The 20,145-nt window shown below is 35.9% G+C and overlaps 3 protein-coding genes and 1 non-coding gene across 4 annotated transcripts; 1 reads left to right on the top strand and 3 right to left on the bottom strand.

Moving 5' to 3' along the window:
- Positions 1 to 3,922: 3,922 nt before the first annotated feature.
- On the bottom strand, positions 3,923 to 7,907 carry LOC133876904 (receptor-like protein 31). Its single transcript, XM_062315137.1, has one exon. It carries the CDS (start codon positions 7,756 to 7,758, stop codon positions 4,135 to 4,137), a length of 3,624 nt encoding a protein of 1,207 aa, XP_062171121.1. The 5' UTR covers positions 7,759 to 7,907; the 3' UTR covers positions 3,923 to 4,134.
- A 3,136-nt stretch (positions 7,908 to 11,043) lies between these two features.
- Positions 11,044 to 13,594, bottom strand: LOC133876903 (receptor-like protein 37). The gene is made up of 3 exons (XM_062315136.1): positions 12,933 to 13,594; positions 12,335 to 12,826; positions 11,044 to 12,022 (listed from the first exon to the last, which is right to left on the bottom strand). The coding sequence occupies exons 1-3, from the start codon at positions 13,592 to 13,594 to the stop codon at positions 11,044 to 11,046; spliced, it is 2,133 nt and encodes a 710-aa protein (XP_062171120.1).
- Positions 13,595 to 17,267: 3,673 nt separating this feature from the next.
- Positions 17,268 to 19,570, top strand: LOC133878590 (pentatricopeptide repeat-containing protein CRR2, chloroplastic). Its single transcript, XM_062317159.1, has one exon. The coding sequence runs from the start codon at positions 17,465 to 17,467 to the stop codon at positions 19,439 to 19,441; it is 1,977 nt and encodes a 658-aa protein (XP_062173143.1). The 5' UTR covers positions 17,268 to 17,464; the 3' UTR covers positions 19,442 to 19,570.
- A 421-nt stretch (positions 19,571 to 19,991) lies between these two features.
- Positions 19,992 to 20,065, bottom strand: TRNAV-CAC (transfer RNA valine (anticodon CAC)). The gene has a single exon. It is a non-coding gene; the product is annotated as a tRNA-Val (tRNA).
- Between the last annotated feature and the right edge of the window lie 80 nt (positions 20,066 to 20,145).

Below are 20,145 nucleotides of genomic sequence, written 5' to 3'. Positions count from 1 at the left end.
TCTTGATACCGAACCCTCCTGGTCGATCTTCTTGAAACTGGAATCTTCTTGGCAAGAACTCTCCCCGCTGATGACCCGCACCAATTCCGGAATGATGACGGTGAAATCCTTCCATCCTGGGTTCTGCGCGGTGGAATCCGTCCATTCTGGGTTCTGGGTATTGCTTGAATTCTTGATACTTGGATCGGCCAACGTGTTCCTCCAGGTGCTGGAATCTTGCTCCTCTACCATCTTGAAAATTATAATCCGTAGCCTTATTTTGCAGCTTGCATCTCCAAGGAAAGAGCTTTAATACCAATTTGTTATTCAGTTTAATCAATAATTGGGTTTAAGCCCTTTAACTTATTGATTAAATTTCCAAATAAAAGGATTTCTTGAGTGAGAGAGAAACCCGATGGCTAGGAAATTAATATATGGAAAATGTTTACGGAAATGTTTTCAAGAAATCATGCTTCTACATAGAGAGAGAGGTTTTCAATATGCAGATAAAACTCTAATGAAAATAAAAGATTTCCTAGAGCACCTAAATGTTTAAAGAAACCGAATTACCAACAAAGTCAAGCAGAGGCAAACTAGCTCTCTTCTAATGGATTTCCCTTTTCCCTCTATTTTTTCTTTCAGCTCTCTCTCTCTCTGTCTCTGTCTCTGTCTCTCTGTCTCTCTGTCTCTCTCTCTCTCTCTCTCTCTTTGAGTATATTGAGTACATGACAAAAGGGACCGATCAGTACTATCTCTCTGGTCTCTCTCTTCTATGTTTTGATTCAGAAATCGTGGTATTTTGTTGTAGGAGATTTGATGAAGGGCGATGACTGATTATGTTGTGGGAAATTTGTTGCCGCCGTATTCGAAGCCCCCATTTGTTACCCCATCCATGGGCAACTTATTTTAATTTTAGTTTGGGGATTATCAAATTAAAAGTGGTTTGGTCGCAAAACAAGAATTCTCAACAAGGATGTGCTCTTCGAGTAAAATTGGAAGGTGTCCTCGATGTGGTTGTTCCCGATGTCCAAGACCTCCAACCCAATGCAATTGGCCAAAGATTTTGGTAACCCTCTTCTAGTTGGATTTTATTGAGAGATAAAGTTTGTAAACCGCAATTATCTAGAAATGCATCGAAAATTTTGTCATTGAGATTGTTTGTCCTTAGATTCAGCACCCCGAGTGTACGACTCATCTCAATCAAGCATCGGTGAATTGTGCCACTAAAGTAATTATTTGACAGATATATTAACTTCAAGAACTGTAGCATTGCATATTGATCTAGGGATGCTCCTATAGATATTATTACTTGAAAGAGAAAAGAAATCTAGTGGAGGCAACTGGCAAGGGATTGACCAATGCTTGCTTGTATAAACGAATGGAAATTACTGCCGTGTATTTCATATAATTAATTAATCTAATATTTTATAATTAGTTTCAAATAAATTCCTCATCTCATGATAAAACAATGTTGGTATCCAAACATTCCCAACGGTTTACGAACTTTAGCTGTCAAAGGGATGGCCGTGTAATTCGTATGTCCATCAGTAATAATATCAAACAAGTACTTCACTAATTATTATAGTTTGCCAATTACAAATACAATACTTGCATCCATTCTTTATTTTTATTTTGCTTAATAGTGAAACCAAAACGACAACAGTTGATCGATCATGACAAACCTGAAGGCATTGCTGCTCATAATTTTGACTAGTGCCTCCGCCTTTGATAGGATTCTATACCAAGATACAATCTGGGGAAAATCTTGAAAAGAATGTCGCCAAAGGTGTTGGCATTTGATGATGCTGGTGGAATGATGAGTGTTGATGAAAGCTCATGTGTTCTTTTCAAATTCTTAAGCCAGGAGACAAAAAGTCAAAGTTCATTTGAACAAAGCACTGTGAAGATGGAAGGGCTGGATAAACTCCTTCAAACTAATTAAGTTGAAAATCTAATCTAGTATCTCTTCCTCTCTGTCTTGAAGGTTTGAGTTATAGACCGAAAATATTGTCTTCAGAAGGAGCTTTGTGACTTGTCATTTTGCAGCCAATTACTTTTTAGGGCGAGGTGGCAAAGTCAGAAATTCTGGTTTTAATTGATTGTCAAAGCAGTCTCACCGAAATTCTGGTGAGGAAATACATTTATTAAAACACAATAAATTTATTAAAATTATGACAAAACTAATTCAACCTTTAAAATTCACTGGTTTTTTTTACTTAAAAAACCGGTTCAGTGTTTAAAAATTATAGGTTCACACCACGTGTCATAATTCTCTATTACACAAAGAACATTCACATAAAATTTTACTATCAAAAGAACCATAATTTTAGTTTTAGTCCATATAAATTAAGACATTTAAAATATTCTCATATGTGTAGTTTAAAATGAAAATAGGTGTAAAAAAAAAAATAGCAAGAGAAAAATCTGGATTTTGATTATCAAAGCATTAATAATAGGATTAATAGTATGAATCTATGATATTGTTAGTGTGATACGTACATATTATGTTTCAATAAAAATAAAATCCATATAATTTTGAACATTAAAAAAAAAAAAAAGCATTTCAAATTTAATGCTTAATTAACTCTTTAGTGTTTTAAAAGCATTTCTATTCCTTTTGTGCACAATAATCAAATAAAATTTTGCATTTTTTGGCTTTCAAAAGCAGAATAACATTTCCAAAAAAATAAGACAAAATTGTGTAAATCACATAAAAGAAAAACAAATATCCCACAAAACATTCAAACAAATTAAAACATAAGACCCTTATTTTTAGTTTAATTCATATAAATTAAAACATGTTAAAATCTGTGTTCCCATATATGTAGTTTAGAATTAAAATAAGTATGAAAAAGAAAAATAGAAAGAAGAAAACCATGATTTTGATTATTAAAGCATAAAATAGAAAATTAGCAGGAATTTTTATTGTCGATGTGATACCTATTATATTTCAATTATATATAATTCTGAACATTCAAAAAAGCAAATGAATAGAGGAAAAAAAAAATTGTAATAAACATTCAAATGAAGAATTGTTCAACCAAAAATTTCACAAACAAAATGGAAACATATTTAGATTTTAACCAAAAATATAAAATATTAAAGAAACACCTTTAATTGTATCATTAATTGTGTGTGTGTGTGTGTGTGTGTGTGAGAGAGAGAGAGAGAGAGAGAGAGATATATTAAATAAACCGGTTCAATTTTATTTAAAAGACTGGTTCAGTACTTAAAGGACCGGTTTAATCATTAAAAAGTATGGGCTCATGCCACGTGTCACCATTCTATGTCATTCTAGGAAGAACTCGGCTTTTATATATATATATATGATATGATATGCAATTGAAAAATAAAGCGGTTTGAGGATTACCTCTGGCCAATGTGGCCATTATGCTCAAGCTGAATCTATAATGCAACAACACCTCAACCAGAACGACTCCGCAAGAAGAGCAGCAATTAAACCGAAAAATAAACTAAAATCAAATATTAAAGGAAAGATGTAGCCTATAAAATTTTAACATGTAGATATAAGCTATAGGCTAGAGCCATCGCTAATTTGATCCCATGGTCTTGAGAAATTATATTTTTCTTGTTCGCTTCAATTTCTTCTTGGGCCCTAACACACATGCTTTTTATTTTTTTTGGTTTTTTTTTTTTCCACTGTTTTGTCGAATGTGTGTGAGTTTGTTTGATAAGATTAGAATCCACAGCAAATGTTTCATGCGAAACTGGAAGAATCGGTGAAGAAAAAAAACAAACAATTAAACTAATTAATGAACCAACATACCTGAGACTTAGAAAAAAAAAAAAAAATCCTCAAACTAACGACCAAACAACGTTGGTATCTAAACACTCCCAATAGTTTACAAACTTCAGCTCTCAAACAACGCAATTCATATGTTGACCGACGCAAATGTGATAGCATGCCCAATTTTTGCTCCACGTGACATGATAATTAAGTAGCCCAGAAAACTAATATCAAACAAGTACTTCACTAATATATATAATTTGCCAATTACAAATATCATACCTTAAACACAATACTTGCATCCAATTACATGGATCCATTTTATTATTTTGCTTAGTAGTGAAATTAACCAAAACGACAAGAGTTGCTCATGACAAACCTGAAGGCATGGCCCCTCATAACTTTGACTAGTGCCTCCGCCTCTGATTTCTATATCTGCGTCTTTGATAGTTTTCTATTCCAATATACAATCTGGGGAGGATCTTGAAAAGAATGTCATCAACATGTTTGTAATAACAAATCCTCCATTTCTTCCAGAACATAAGAGGCCCAATGATGATTCCAATGCCAAAAATAAATCCTAATTCAACACTTACGTAATTCCACTTAATCGCACCACCAGAATTCCAATGCTTTTCTTCATGTGTTGGAGGTGACAACTGTGGCTTCCCATATATGCATTGTGATTTCAAAGGGAAGCCACATAATCTCTCGTTCCCTTCGAAGGAAGTTTCCGGAAATGTAGCAAATTGTTTAATCAATGGAATTTGCCCCACCAATTGATTGAAGGAAAGGTTGAGAACTGAAAGGAAAATAAGACCATTGGCAAGTTGCACAGGAATCTCACCAGAAAGCTCGTTGCTTGACAGGTCTAGTGACTCCAAATTACTCAATTTCCCCAAAGATGGTGGAATTTGGCCCGTGAAAGCATTATATGACAAGTTGAGAACATATAACGCTTTGAGTTCTTTGATATCTTCAGGGATAGGACCGTCAAAGCCATTGCAAGAAAAGTCAATAGTGGTGTAGATGGTTAGGATCTTCACCAACTCCACCTCTAAACCTTTGCTAGTAACTGTTACCGTATCTTGATAATAATAACTATTGAAATTAGTTCGGAGGTAGCTGGGCTCTGATTGGGCCTCATGTGCACGATCCACCATTGTCATCCAAGTAGAAAGAAGTATTATTGGAAGGTCACCAATAAAATTGTTTGAAGCCACGTCAATAATTTGAAGCATCGGCCAGGTGGCATTAGGCTCTGGATGAGTAATGCGCCCGTAAAATTTGTTAGATCGCAGAACAAGAATCCTCAACATGGATGTGGTCTTCAAGTAAAATGGGAAGGTGTCCTCAATATGGTTGTTCCCAATGTCCAAGACCTCTAACACAATGCAATTTGCCAAAGATTTTGGCAACCCTCCATCTAATTGGTTTTTATTGAGAGCTAAAACTTGTAAACCACAACTATGTGGAAATGCATCAGGAATTGTGCCATTGAGGTTGTTTGTTCTTAGATTTAGGACCCTAAGTGCTTTGCCACTCATCTCAATCAAGCATTGGGGAATTGTGCCAAAGAATGAATTATTAGACAGATCTAGAACTTCAAGTTTTATAGCATTGCATATTGATATGGGGATCTCTCCATGAATTTGATTGTCTGAAAGGTCTAGATATCTTAAACTTAATTGTGTGAGGCTCGCAATTGAGTATGGAATTGATCCACTGAATTTGTTGTTTGACAGGTCCAAACAGACAAATTGTGTGAGGCTCGTAATTGAGTCTGGAATTGATCCGTTGAAATTGTTGTCTGACATGTACAAATAGACCAATTGTGTGAGGCTCGCAATTGAGTGTGGAATTGATCCGGTGAAATTGTTGTTTGACATGTCCAAATAGAACAAATGTGTGTGGCTTGCAATTGAGTCTGGAATTGATCCACTGAAACTGTTGTGTGAAATGTTCAAATAGACCAATTGTGTGAGGCTCGCAATTGAGTCTAGAATTGATCCACTGAAACTATTGTGTGACATGTCCACAGCAACCAATTGTGTGAGGCTCGCAATTGAGTCTGGAATTGATCCACTGAAACTATTGTGTGACATGTCCACAGCAACCAATTGTGTGAGGCTCGCAATTGAGTCTGGAATTGATCCACTGAAACTATTGTGTGACATGTCCACAGCAACCAATTGTGTGAGGCTCGCAATTGAGTCTGGAATTGATCCACTGAAACTATTGTGTGACAGGTACAAACAAACCAATTTTGTTAGGCTCGCAATTGAGTTTGGAATTGATCCGGTGAAATTGTTGTTGGACATGTCCAAATAGACCAAATGGGTGTGGCTCACAATTGAGTCTAGAATTGATCCACTAAAATTGTTATGTGACATGTTCAAATAGACCAATTTTGTGAGGCTCGCAATTGAGTCTAGAATTGATCCACTGAAACTGTTGTGTGACATGTCCACAGCAACCAATTGTGTGAGGCTCACAATTGAGTTTGGAATTGATCCATCGAAATTGTTGTTTGACAGGTCCAAATAGACCACTTGTGTGAGGTTCGCAATTGAGTCTGGAATTGATCCATTGAAACTGTTGTGTGACATTAACAAATAAACCAATTGTGTGGGGCTCGCAATAGAGTCTGTAATTGATCCACTGAAATTGTTGTTTGACAGGTCCAAATAGACTAATTGGGTGAGGCTCGCAATAGAGTCTGGAATTGATCCACTGAAATTGTTGTTTGACAAGTCCAAATAGACTAATTGGGTGAGGCTCGCAATTGAGTCTGGAATTGATCCACTGAAACTGTTGTATGACATGTTCAAATAGACCAATTGTGTGAGGCTCGCAATTGAGTCTGGAATTGATCCACTGAAACTGTTGTGTGACATGTTCAAATAGACCAATTGTGTGAGGCTCGCAATTGAGTTTGGAAATGATCCCATGAAATTGCATCCCCCAAGATATAATGTTGACAACATTTCAACGTTACTGATAGAAGGTGGTAATGACCCAGAAAAATTTGTATAGGTAAGCATCATGGTTCGAAGAGATCCATTTGGAGAAAATTCTGGCAAAGAAACTTCAAGTAGTTCGTTATATGACAAGTCAAGCGTTTGTATCGTTGGAACCTGGAAGATCTTTTTCGGAAATTCTCCATTCAAACAAGAATTAGAGAAATTTAAGGATGTCAAATTTTTGAAATCTGCAAAAAAATTTGGAATTGGAGCAGAAAAATTGTTACGGGACAAATGAATAAATGAGAGGGATTGAAGATTCCGTAAGGAGGAATCAAAAGGGCCCGAAAGATTGCAATTTGACAAGCTCAACACTCTTAAATTTGGCAGTGAAGATGATAAAGCTTGACACCACTCATTACCTTGTGCTGATATTGATACACCATCAAGATGAAGTTCCATAAGCTTCGAAAGGTTGTGAATGAGCACATTTAAATTAGGATTCTCAAGTTTCAGCGGAGAGTAGTAAGTAGCAGATAAATCACTCAACCTTGTCAGGCCTGAAATAGCAACATGCTGATAGATGTAATCGTTTGATAAATGAAGAGTAACCAACCTGGTGAGGCGTGAAATTGCAATAGGAATCTGCCCTGCAAAGCCAGCATTTGATAGATTCAAATAACTCAAATTCGCCAGCTTGTCAAATTCTGATGGAATATGAGAATAGTTGAAGTTGTTAAAAGCCAAATTCAGGCTCTGAAGATGCTGAAGATTGAAGAGACTGCTGGAATTTTCAAGTCCACCTGAGATGGATTCACTGGTCAGGTCAAGACCAACAACACGTCCCTCGTTGCAGGTTACGCCTTCCCAAAAACAACAATCGATACTTTGGTTCCACTTAGCAAGTTTAGTGGACATAGTAGAATTGAATATCAGGTTGTTCTTCAATTCAAGCAACAAGAACTGCTGATTGCCCAAACATTGGCCGGACACCACAAAGACACAAAAGTTGAGGAAAAGTGTGCACATGGGCACCAAAAAGAGCCACGAAGAGGAGGGAATTTTCATTGGAGGAGGCTGTAGTAAGAGAAACCCGTAGAGTAAAGAATTGAAGAGATATGAAATATATAGTGTGTCGATCGAGGGGGGTGAAGTCCTTGAATTTCCACGTAAAGATAGATTATCAACGAATATGACGGCTTTAATTTATTCCTACAGAGTAGAGAGATCCATCGCTATAATCATAATGACTTTCCTACTCCCAGTTTATTAGCCATGGGAGAAGTCAATGACATTACCTACTCCCAATCTATTTTAGTATTTAATCAATTTTTTTTTAAAAAAAAAAGAAAATAGGGGTATTTTTTTTAGAAGAATGACGTAAAATGGCTTAATTACAATAAAATAATAGTTTGATGTGTCTAAGTGTCACACATGTCAATTTGTACATTGGACTTTTTTTGAAAATGATTATTTGTCCAAGAGGCCTAAGTGTATTTAGGACATGTCAATCTTATTTATAGGTTGTAGGAAATTTCTATTCTTTTTTAAATTATTATTATTTTATATACATTCTTTTGAGTATTTTAATAATTTTGGTATAATTCCAATGAAAGCATACATGATGTTATTAAACTAAAAAATATAAATAACTATTACGTTCTACTTTCTTCTATTTTCCTTATTGAATATTCATTGTGCTTACCAAACAAGCTGTTATTGTCTTTCTTTGAATTTATTCTGCGTCAGTTAAGGATGGGTAGTAAAAAGTCCTTAACACATTTTCTCACGTCACAATAACATTTTTGAAAGGGCATTACTTCAATTCGTTGGCAAATTTTCCACATCGATCCAAATGGTGACATTACTTCATTGGAAATTTTCCACATCCACGTACAGATTATCAACGAATATGTTCTTGTTATTTATATCTTATTAACCTTTCAAAACTTCGGTAAGATATAGGTGAATTTCCACGTACAGATTATCAACGAATATGGCGTAGTTAACGGGTTAATGAGAGAAAAGTTAAGTCCTATAGGTTTAATGGCCGAACCACCCCCGTGGACCATGGGGGTGGTTCGACCAACCTCAATGACTAAAGTGAGAAAAATAAATAAATAAATAAGGTTTTAGTCTTTGGGAGTGTCCGAACCACCCCTATGGACCAAATGGAGGTGGCCGCCCACCCCATGTGGCCCAAAGGGGTGGCTCGGCCACCCCAACAATTTTTTAAAATAATAATAATAATAATAATAATAATAATAGAACAATTCAATTTCAATATATATATAGTACAAAATATATATATTTTTTTTTTGATATGTTCACACAAGAGGGGGAAAGGAGATTCAAATTAGTGACTTCTGCTTTATGAGACGTAATCCCCAACTGATTGAGCTACCCCTTGAAGATAAAAATGTATTGATTGTGTTCAAAGTACCATGTGTGATATATTTATAAAACCAAGGTACCATTTCTGATACTTATTCAAATCACAAGGGACACATCATGAAATGTATAAAACTACACGGGTATATATTGGAGAAAAAAAAATTGTGTTTAAGTAACAAATATTTTGTCATTTTTTTGGTTATATCAATTGGTCACGCAGATTATTTTGTGTTTCCAATTGTTGCACAGGACTAATTGTGTGTGTGTGTGTGTCTTTTAATGAAGGGTTCAATTCCAGTCAACTTGTTATTTTGATACACGACAGGCATACAAGTTACTTTTGGTTCAAAACAGGCATACTAAATATACCAAATATTGTTTGTGTACAAAGTATCATTTGTGATATAATTACAAAACCAAAGTACCATTTTTTGTACTTATTAAAACCACAGGGGGCACATCGTAAAATGTGTAAAACCACAGGGGTATATATTGGAAAAAAAAATTGTGTTTTTTAAGTTTAAGGCTTTTTAAAAATAAAAAAATTAAAAAATAAAAATTCTAGGGATGGCCGAACCACCTCCGTGAACTACCCTCAAGGGCCAAAACCTATTTTTTTTTCTCACTTTGGCCCTTGGGGGTGGCCAAACCACCCTCATGGGCCACGGGGGTGGTTCGGCCACCCCCAGGCCTAATGGGGTGGTTTCGCCCCCCCCCCCCCCCCCCCCCCCCCCCCCGCCCCTAAGAGCCAAAATGGGGGTGGCCAAACAACCCCCAAGGGCCATGGGAGTGTTTCGGCCACCCCCAGAATTTTTTTTTTTTTTTTTAAGTCTTTAAAATAAAAATAAATAAAGAAATAAAATTTAATAGCCACGTCAGCGCTAACATGGTTCCTGGGAACAAGTATCGCACATGTACGCCGACACATGTACGTTGACATGGCGAAACGTTAGTTTTGGACGAAAAAATAAACGGATGTACCATTCTGTCTTTTCCCATACCACAGGTACCACCTATGATAAAAATTAAAACTCAAGGGATAAAAAATAAAGTTTGCAAATCACAGGGGAGTGTAATGTATTTAACCCAAGAAAATAACAAAACAAGATAAAGAAATTGTAATATATGAAATTAGTTCTTCAAGAATTATGTATGATTCTTCTCTATTATTGTGTGTTTTACATACTACTCAATACTTCCTTTTATAGCCATAGAATCATAATGATAAATTAAGGAATATGAAAGAATAGAACAAGAATCAAAAGGCATATGGCATTACACTGTTCACGAATGGATTTTTTTTTTTAAAAAATAATAATCATTTAAATTTTTATTGTTTCATAGACGAATAGGACATCTGACTCTTCTCTTTTTCCCTTTTTTTTTTCCCCCCTTTTCCCTCAATCATTTCGTTCAACTCTCTCTCTCTCTCTCTCTCTCGTTACTATCTCTTTGAGTATATAACGATTTGATGATGGACGATAACTGATTTGGTTGTGGAAGATTTGTTGCCGCCGTAGTCGAAGCCCCAATTTGTTACCCCATCCATGGGCAACTTATTTTAATTTTAGTTTAAGGATTAACAAATTAAAATTTGTTTCATTGCAAAACAAGTTTCCTCAACGAGGATGTGTTCTTCAAGTAAAATGGGAAGGTGCCATCGATGTGGTTGTTGCCAATGTCCAATACCTCCAACCCAATCCAATTGGCCAAAGATTTTTGTAACCCTCCTTTTAATTTGTTTTTATTGGTTTTTATTGAGAGCTGAAGTTTTTAAACCACAATTATCTGGAAATGCATCGAGAATTTTGTCATTGAGGTTGTTTGTCCTTAGATTTAGCACCCGAAGTGTACGACTCATCTCAATCAAGCATTGGTGAATTGTGCCACTGAAGGAATTATTATACAGATATATTAACTTCGAGAATTGTAGCATTGCATATTGATCTAGGGATGCTCCTATAGAATTAAACTTGAAAGAGAATAGATTCTAGTGGAGGCAAATTGCTTGATGAATGGAATTTGCCCCACCAAATGATTGAAGAAAAGGTTGAGAATTGAGAGGAAAATAAGACCATGAGCAAGTTGCACATGAATCTTACTAGAAAGCTTGTTGCTTGATAAGACTAGTGTCTCCATATTACTCAATTTCCCCAAAGATGATGGAATTTGGCCCGTGAAAGCATTATGCGACAAGTTGAGAATATATAGAGCTTTGAGTTCTCCGATTTCTTCAAGGGTAGGACCGTCAAGGCCGTTGCAAGAAAAGTCAATAGTGATGAAGATGGTTAAGATCTTCACCAACTCCACCTCTAAACCTTTGTTGGTGACTGTTACCGTATCTTGATAATAATAATTAGCCACATAAGTTTCGAGGCAACTTGGCTCTGATTGGGCCTCATGTGCACGATTCATCATTGCCATCCAAGTAGAAAGAAGTATTATTGGAAGGTTGCCAATAAAGTTGTTTGAAGCCATGTCTATAATTTGAAGCATCGGCCAGGTGGCATTAAGCTCTGGATGAGTAATGGGCCCATAAAATTTGTTAAATCGTAGAACAAGAACCCTCAATGTGGATGTATTATTCAAGTAAAATAGGAAGGTGTCCTCAATGCGATTGTTCCCAATGTCCAAGACCTCCAACCATGAGCAATAGGCCAAAGATTTCGGTAACCCCCCTTTTAGTTGGTTTTTATTGAGAGCTAAAACTTGTAAATCACAAGTACTTGGAAATGCCTCAGGAATTGTGCCATTGATGTTGTTTGTCCTTAGATTCAACACCTTAAGTGATTTACCACTCATCTCAATCGAGCATTGGGGAATTGTGCCAAAGAAGGAATTATTAGACAGATCTAGAACTTCAAGTTCTATAGCATTGCATATTGATATGGGGATCTCTCCATGAATTTGATTGTATGAAATGTCTAGATATGTTAAACTGGATTGGTTTATCAAGAAATCAAGAAATTTTTTCAACTCGAAAGAAGAAACATTGAAAAATTCTATTAGTTGACCAGAAAATTGGTTGTGCGAAAGATCTAACTCTCATAATGATGGAAGGGAATATAGAGAAATTGGAATATTTCCATTAAGTGAATTGCCCCTCAAGTAAAGAGATTCTAGATTCAAAAGTTCTTCCCACTGGGTGGAAGTAATGTGACCAAACAAATGATTATTATAAAGTTGTACTTGAGTCAGATTCTTACACATGCTAAAAACTAGAATTGATCCACTAAAAGTGTTGTCTAACAAGTCCAAAGAGGCCAAATGTGTGAGGCTCGCAATTGAGTCTAGAATTGATCCACTGAAACTGTTGTCTGACATGTACAAATAGACCAATTGTGTGAGCCTCGCAATTGAGTCTGGAATTGATACATTGAAATTGTTGTGTGACATGTCCAAAAAGACTAATTGTGTGAGGCTCGCAATTGAGTATGGAATTGATCCGCTGAAATTATTGTATGACATGTCCAAAGTGACCAATTGCGTGAGGCTCGCAATTGAGTGTGGAATTGATCCGATGAAATTGCTTCCCTGAAGAACTAATGTTGACAACATTTTAAGGTTACCGATAGAAGGTGGTAATGACCCAAAAACATTTGTATATCTAAGCATCATGGTTCGAAGAGATCCATTTGGGAAAAATTCTGGCAAAGAAACCTCAAGTATATCATTATATGACAAGTCAGGTGTTTCTAGCGTTGGAACTTGGAAGATCTTTTTCGGAAATTCTCCTCTAAAACTAGATTGAAAGAAATTCAAGAATGTCAAATTTTTGAAATTTGAAAAAAAAATTTGGAACTGGAACAGAAAAATTGTTACCATGCAAATGAATAACTGAGAGTGACCGAAGATTCCTTAAGGAGGAATCAAAAGAACTCGAAAGGTTGCAAAATGACAAGCTGAACACTCTTAAATTTGGCAATGAAGATGATAAAGCTTGATACCACTCATTACCTTGTGCTAATATTGAAACACCATCAAGATATAGTTCCATAAGCTCCGAAAGGTTATGAAGGAGCATATTTAAATTTGGATTCTCAAGTTTCAGCGAAGAGTAATAATTAGTAGATAAATCAAGAGTAACCAACCTTGTCAGGCCTGAAATTACAATTGGAATCTGCCCTGCAAAGCCTGCTTTTGATAGATTCAAATAACTCAAATTCGCCAGCTTGTCAAATTCTGATGGAATCTGAGAATTTTGGAAAATGCTATCAGCCAAACTCAGGCTTTGAAGATGTTGAAGACCGAAGAGGCTGCTTGAATTGTCAAGTTTACCAATATTAAAAATATATTCATAGGTAAGGTCAAGACCAATAACACGTCCCTCGTTGCAAGTTACGCCTTCCCAAGAATAGCAATCGATACTTTGGTTCCACTTAGCAAGTTTTGTGGACTTAGTAGAAGCAAACATAAGGTTGTTCTTCAATTCGAGCAACAAGGACTGTTGATTATCCAAACATTGGCGAGACACCACAAAGACACAGAAGTTGAGGAAACGTGTGCACATGGGCACCAAAAAGAGCCATGAAAAGAATGGAATTCTCATTGGAGGAATCTGTAGTAAGAGAAACCTGTAGAGTACAGAATTGAAGAGGTATGAAATTTATAGAGTTTCGAGGGGGGTGAAGTCCCACTAAAGACTAAACAATTTTGGGCCGTGGCTCAATTTCCAGCCACCGTCTAACAAATGTATTTGGAGAAATGAATGTGGGCTCAGGGGGAAGACACTGAGAATTGTATATGAAAATTAGAGTCAGCACAAGAGGAAGGAAGAGTGGAAGTATTTTGATAGCAATGGGGTTGCCGGCTTTCCCTCTCTTTGAATTTATCCCGAGTCAGTCAAGAGTACTGGATACTCAAATTAATGGGCTTGAAATTGAGTTTTGAGAGTTTGTATTGCATATTGATACAGGTATTATCGTTTTAGTAATGGTGTGTTGAGGTCCCATGAAGACCATAATCTTGGCCTGTGGCTCGATCTGTTTCCTGGTCGGCTTCCATCACAATAAATTCAATTGACTAAAGGATTAAAAAGCTCATTATTTCCAGAAGTGGTGGCCTTTAGTTATTGTCACTAGTACTTGTCGCCTAAGATGCTGGATTGAGGCCTAATTTGTTTAATGTTTGATTAAATTATATAGATGGGGTGATGGCCCCCAACAGCTCATGCGCAGGTTTCATATTTTCCAAACTTCAAGCTGAAGATATGATTTCAAAATGAAAGGGAAAGAATGAGAAAATTACTCTATTCCAGCTACTCAACTTCCAAGAGAATCGGTTTTGCTATTTTTTTTCCAATGAATTGACCTCTACAATACGCTTTAGTGCCTTTTTATTGAAACAAGTGGCTAATATTTTTTTTGAGCATAGAGAATAATACGATAATATCAGTATAGTGTATTTTGAAGTTTTTCATATCTGTCCGTACAATAGGGTTTTATTATAAATATGTTCTACTGTAACCTTAAATCATTATTGAAATAACTACACTCCTGTAGACGTAGACTCATTGTCGAACCGCGAAATATGTGTCTCGATTTTTATTTACTCTCTCTTTTCAATTCTATATTATTCATTATTGTTGTGTACACGATAACAATACTTCTTGCACAGATTTTACAACTCAATTGACAAACTAATTTGTAAGGCCTAACTAACAACAACAACAACAGAACAAGAAATGGGCCAACAGCCCGACTGCATATCCAACTAAGTTATTACATCTAAAAACTAATTTAACTCAAATACAATTTGTAACATAGAGTGCATGGGTGGTTTAATTTATAAAGTTACTCATTGGTGCTAACTGCTAAGTTTCACATTACTTAATTATTAGGTGAAATTGGACTTTATAAGGAATTTTAGAGAAATTTTAAATTGACTAGTTATTTTGAGGTAATAGCGGAGATGTGATTATTGTTTTTCCTTAAGTTGTTACACTATTACTCCACAAATAATGCTACACATACTTTCAATTCTTCATACCTATTTTTACATTCCTTTAGGTGACTTTTAAAAGAATTTATAATAGATCTTTCATGAATTTTAATCCGATTGTTGTTTTAAAAGCTACCTAAAATAGTATGAAAATGGGTGTGAGGAAGTGCTCTTCTAAGCTCGCTCAAGAGTGTTCTTCCGGTTAACTACACAATCAATGGTCATAAATATACAAATGAATATATACTACCTCGCTAATGGTATATATCCGTAGTGAGCAACAATTGTCAAAAAAAAAAAAAAAAAAATCATACAGACACAAGAATTCCATCTTCAAACAGGGTTCAATCTGCACCAAACGAGAGTTCCTGAAGATATCTATAGTAGTAGTAGTTTTAGATTTGTTAAGGTATTTTCATTTGTTGTTCAGTTCGATCCAGTTTAAGTCTAACTCTATTTCAGAGTTCAAGTCCATTGTGTTTATATTATTTACGTTTGCTGAGGTAGTCTATAAATATTGATGCATTCCGTAAGTTACAAAAAGTTGAATGGAGAATTATATTTTCCAGTAAATTGTAAGTTGTGATAAGTCAAGCAGAGGGCATGGTTGTTTTGCCTACAGGCTTTATAATTGCCTTCGATGCTCTGAATCTTGTATTTGGCTTTTTGCTCTTTGTAATCCTTTTGGGGTCTGCTTTTTCAGTAATGAAGAAAGTTTTTTCATTCAAAAACATAAAAATAAAATAAAAAATAAAAAATAAAATAAAATAAAAAAATAGCAGAGGGCAAACTAGCTATCTTCTGCAAGACTGCAACTATCTCCTGAAAAGCGCCCTCTCTGTTATTTCCTTCCCTTCTTCTTCTCTAGTTGTTTTGGTAATCTATTGCAATTCCTCCCCTTTCACAACTCATGAGCCCCTTCTCTTCCCTCGCGGGACTATGAACATAAATTTTTTACAAATTAATTTTTAATAATGACGCGTGTCTTACCTCTGAGAAATATGTCTATTTTTTTTTTTTTAATTATATGTATTTTTCACATACTTTTTTAATAGCTTAAATAACACATATCACTTTTAAAAGTTAGTTTATATGATTTCAAAAAAAAATAGAATTATTATTATGATTTCGAAAAAAAAATATAATTATTAGACATAACTAATTACTCAGGGAAAAAAAAAATTAATTATATGATATGAACAGCAGAGAGTGGCAGGTACTTTAATTACGTGGAGCCAAAACCGCTTGTGTGATAAGTTGATAACACTTTTTTCTTAAATTTTTTGTTTTCTTATTTCATAATAAAAATATTAACAAACAATAAAAAAAAAACAAAAAATACTCATAAAATATTTAAAATTATTTTTACGTTTATGTCACGTAAAAACATTTTATCAAATAAAAAACAAAAAAAAAATATATCATCTAAAAATCATTAATTAGAGCATTGACAATAAGGCCGCCAAAATGACTTGTTAACCAAATTTTAGCTAGCCCCCTTAAAATACCTCCTACATTAACCTTTATTATTCTTTATTATGCTACAATGATTTTATGATAAAAATTTCTAATAAATCGGTTTCTAAAAATGATATGTGTTTCTTAGTGCGTGAAAAACATGATTTTTTTAATAGCATTAATAAAAAAATATATATATAATTCTCACATACTTAAAGGACACATGTCAATGGTGTCACTTTTAAATGTTTATCTGTCCCTAATTTTACATGTTGGTAGTCTTCCTTGCTGCCTATGGCGATCAAATCTAGCTTGTCAAATGCTTTTTGGACTTCTTGTATATTTTAGAGATGCATTTTTTTTTTCCATGAAAAATGCTATTTTTTATCTCTCATCTATCTCTCGTCCTTTTATATACATGTTTTCTTAAAAAAAAAGTTCACTGGATATGTGAGTCTTACATATCTAATAATAGATGGACACAAATTACAATTTATAAGAAACTCATATAAACCAACTTCTAAATGTATATGTGTCCTTTAAGTTATTAAAAAAAGAGAAATGTTAGAGCATTTACTGTGGTTCTTCTTGTGTTTTTCTGTGCCGACTTGACGCTATTTTTTTAATAAATAAAAAAAAAAATACAATTTGTAACCGATTCTCCCTCTATTTCTCTTTTATTCTTTGTCAAGTCAGCACATAAAAACATACCATAATAGATGGTCTAACATTTCTCTTAAAAAAAAAAAAAAAAAGCATGCTAAAAGCTTAGTGTTTCAATTAAATTACTTCAACCCAATAGGATAAGTCTTTCCATTATGTTCACATGATTAGAATTATCAAGTTACGTAAAGCTCTCGAAGCTTGCTATAGAAGGTCCAGCAGAAGCAGTCTGGCGAACTAGATTTGGTATCAACAAGGAGTAGCACTTGAGGACATTTAGAAACGAGAAAGCCTACCTCAGAAGCAGAATTCTCATGTGATGTGGGCGCTTCACACTCTGACGCCCCACAATCTCCAATCATCTTCCGCCTCCACTCACTTCCACTTCCCAACTCGCACTTCTTCAAGACAACCCATCTGCTCCCTCACCTTAAACCCTTCAAACCCCACCAAAACAGACGCTAACTACAACCAGTTAATTCAGTCTTTATGCAAACAAGGCAGTCTCAAGCAAGCCCTTCAAGTCCTCCCTCATGAGCCCGACCCAACCCAACAGACCTATGAGCTCCTTATCCTCTCTTGCTCCCGCCTGAACTCCCTCTCCGATGGCCTTGACGTTCATCGCCATCTCGCCGATGCTGGGTTCGATCAGGACCCTTTCCTGGCCACCAAACTCATTAATATGTACTCTGAGTTGGACTCCATTGACAACGCACGGAAGGTGTTTGATACAACTCATAAGAGAACTATATATGTTTGGAATGCGCTCTTTAGAGCGCTTACGTTGGCGGGTTATGGCCAAGAGGTCTTGGATTTGTATCACCAGATGAATCAGATTGGGATTCCGTCTGATAGGTTCACGTACACGTATGTGCTCAAGGCTTGTGTTGCTTCCGAGTGTTTGGTTTCGCTTCTCCATAAGGGAAAGGAGATACATGCGCATATTTTGCGACATGGGTATGAATCGCTTGTTCATATTATGACGACTTTGGTGGACATGTATGCAAGGTTTGGGTGTGTTTCGTATGCTGGTCGTGTGTTTGATTCAATGCCAGTGAGGAATGTGGTTTCATGGAGTGCTATGATTGCATGTTATGCGAAGAATGGGAGGCCCTTTGAAGCTTTGGAACTTTTCCGTGAAATGATTCTTGAGACCCATGATTCTATTCCAAATTCAGTGACAATGGTTAGTGTGCTTCAAGCTTGTGCTGCTCTTGCTGCTTTGGAGCAAGGGAAGCTGATTCATGGCTATATCCTTAGAAGGGGTCTTAACTCAATCCTGCCAGTGATTAGTGCCCTTGTGACAATGTATGGGAGATGTGGTAAGCTTGAATTGGGGCATCTGGTTTTTTATCAGATGGAAAAGAGGGATGTTGTTTCCTGGAATTCCTTGATTTCAAGTTATGGGATTCACGGATTTGGAAAGAGGGCAATTCAAATTTTTAAAGAGATGGTCTGCCATGGAGTCTCACCGAGTCACGTATCATTTGTTAGTGTTTTGGGAGCATGTAGTCATGCCGGGCTTGTTGAGGAGGGGAAGATGTTGTTTGCATCTATGGTTAAAGAACATGGGATATATCCTAGTGTGGAGCATTATGCTTGTATGGTGGACCTTCTTGGCCGTGCCAATCGGTTGGATGAAGCAGCCAAGATCATTGAAGAGATGAGGATTGAACCAGGGCCGAAGGTGTGGGGTTCTCTTCTTGGCTCATGTAGGATCCACTGCAATGTGGAGCTTGCGGAAAGAGCAAGCAGAAGGCTTTTTGAGCTTGAGCCTATGAATGCTGGGAACTATGTGCTCCTAGCTGATATTTATGCTGAAGCTAATATGTGGGATGAGGTGAAAAGAGTGAAGAAGCTTTTAGATGCTCGTGGACTTCAAAAGATCCAAGGTCGTAGTTGGATTGAAGCTAAAAGGAAGATCTACTCGTTTACATCTGTTGATGAGCCTAACCCACAGATGGAACAACTCCATGCTTTGTTGGTCAGATTGTCGACAGAGATGAAGGAGCGGGGCTACATGCCGCAAACTAAAGCTGTTCTCTATGATCTTGATGCAGAGGAGAAGGAAAGAATCGTATTAGGCCATAGCGAAAAGCTTGCTGTTGCATTTGGACTCATCAACACAAGTAAAGGGGAAACAATTCGGATTACCAAAAACTTGAGGTTATGTGAAGACTGTCATTCCGTTACCAAGTTCATTTCCAAGTTTGCGAATAGAGAGATTCTGGTTCGAGACGTGAATCGATTCCACCACTTCAAAGATGGGATTTGTTCATGTGGGGATTATTGGTAGATGAATGCCAAATGTAATGCTAATTTATTTCATTTTTCCCAATAATTTGAGGTGAGAAATTGTCGTCAGAGATTTGAGAGTCCTCAAACGTATAGTGACAATACCAAGTTCGTTTCACTTTCACATTTCTATACATTTCTCTTACAAGCGTCTTTCCTGAATGGTCTATCATCTTCAATATTCATTACCATTTGTTTGATCAACTAGTTTACAAAAGAATACTGCTACTCTTTACATCCATTTTTTATACTCATATTTGACATGAAGTGTTTTAAGTAATTTACAATGTCAATCATTTATAATATGTCATGTCAATTGATGTGATAAGTGTCAGTGGTAGCATACTCATTACATTAAGTAAGGTTATATGTCAAGGAAAAAATTAATTGGTAACTTAATGAAGTACGAGTGCCAATGATTTAAGACGAAAAAGAAAAATTTATGATGATCCACCAATGGAGAAAAAGCTATATTTTCTTTGAAATTGGGGAATTCACTATAAGAGATCACTGATAAGGAGTTAGAAACAAGAGAAGACGGAAAAAAGAATTGTCTGAGCCCGGGTTCGAACCGGGGACCTCTAGTGTGTGAGACTAGCGTGATAACCGACTACACCACCCAGACGACTGCACGTTATTGATGAAAGACGCCTAGGAAATAAAATTAAGTTCATTTATTTTCTTGTAAATTAATGAATAAAGCTT

This window comes from Alnus glutinosa, chromosome 9, assembly GCF_958979055.1.
Source record: "Alnus glutinosa chromosome 9, dhAlnGlut1.1, whole genome shotgun sequence".
NCBI lineage: Eukaryota > Viridiplantae > Streptophyta > Magnoliopsida > Fagales > Betulaceae > Alnus > Alnus glutinosa.
This window is presented reverse-complemented; position numbering and strand designations above follow the sequence as displayed.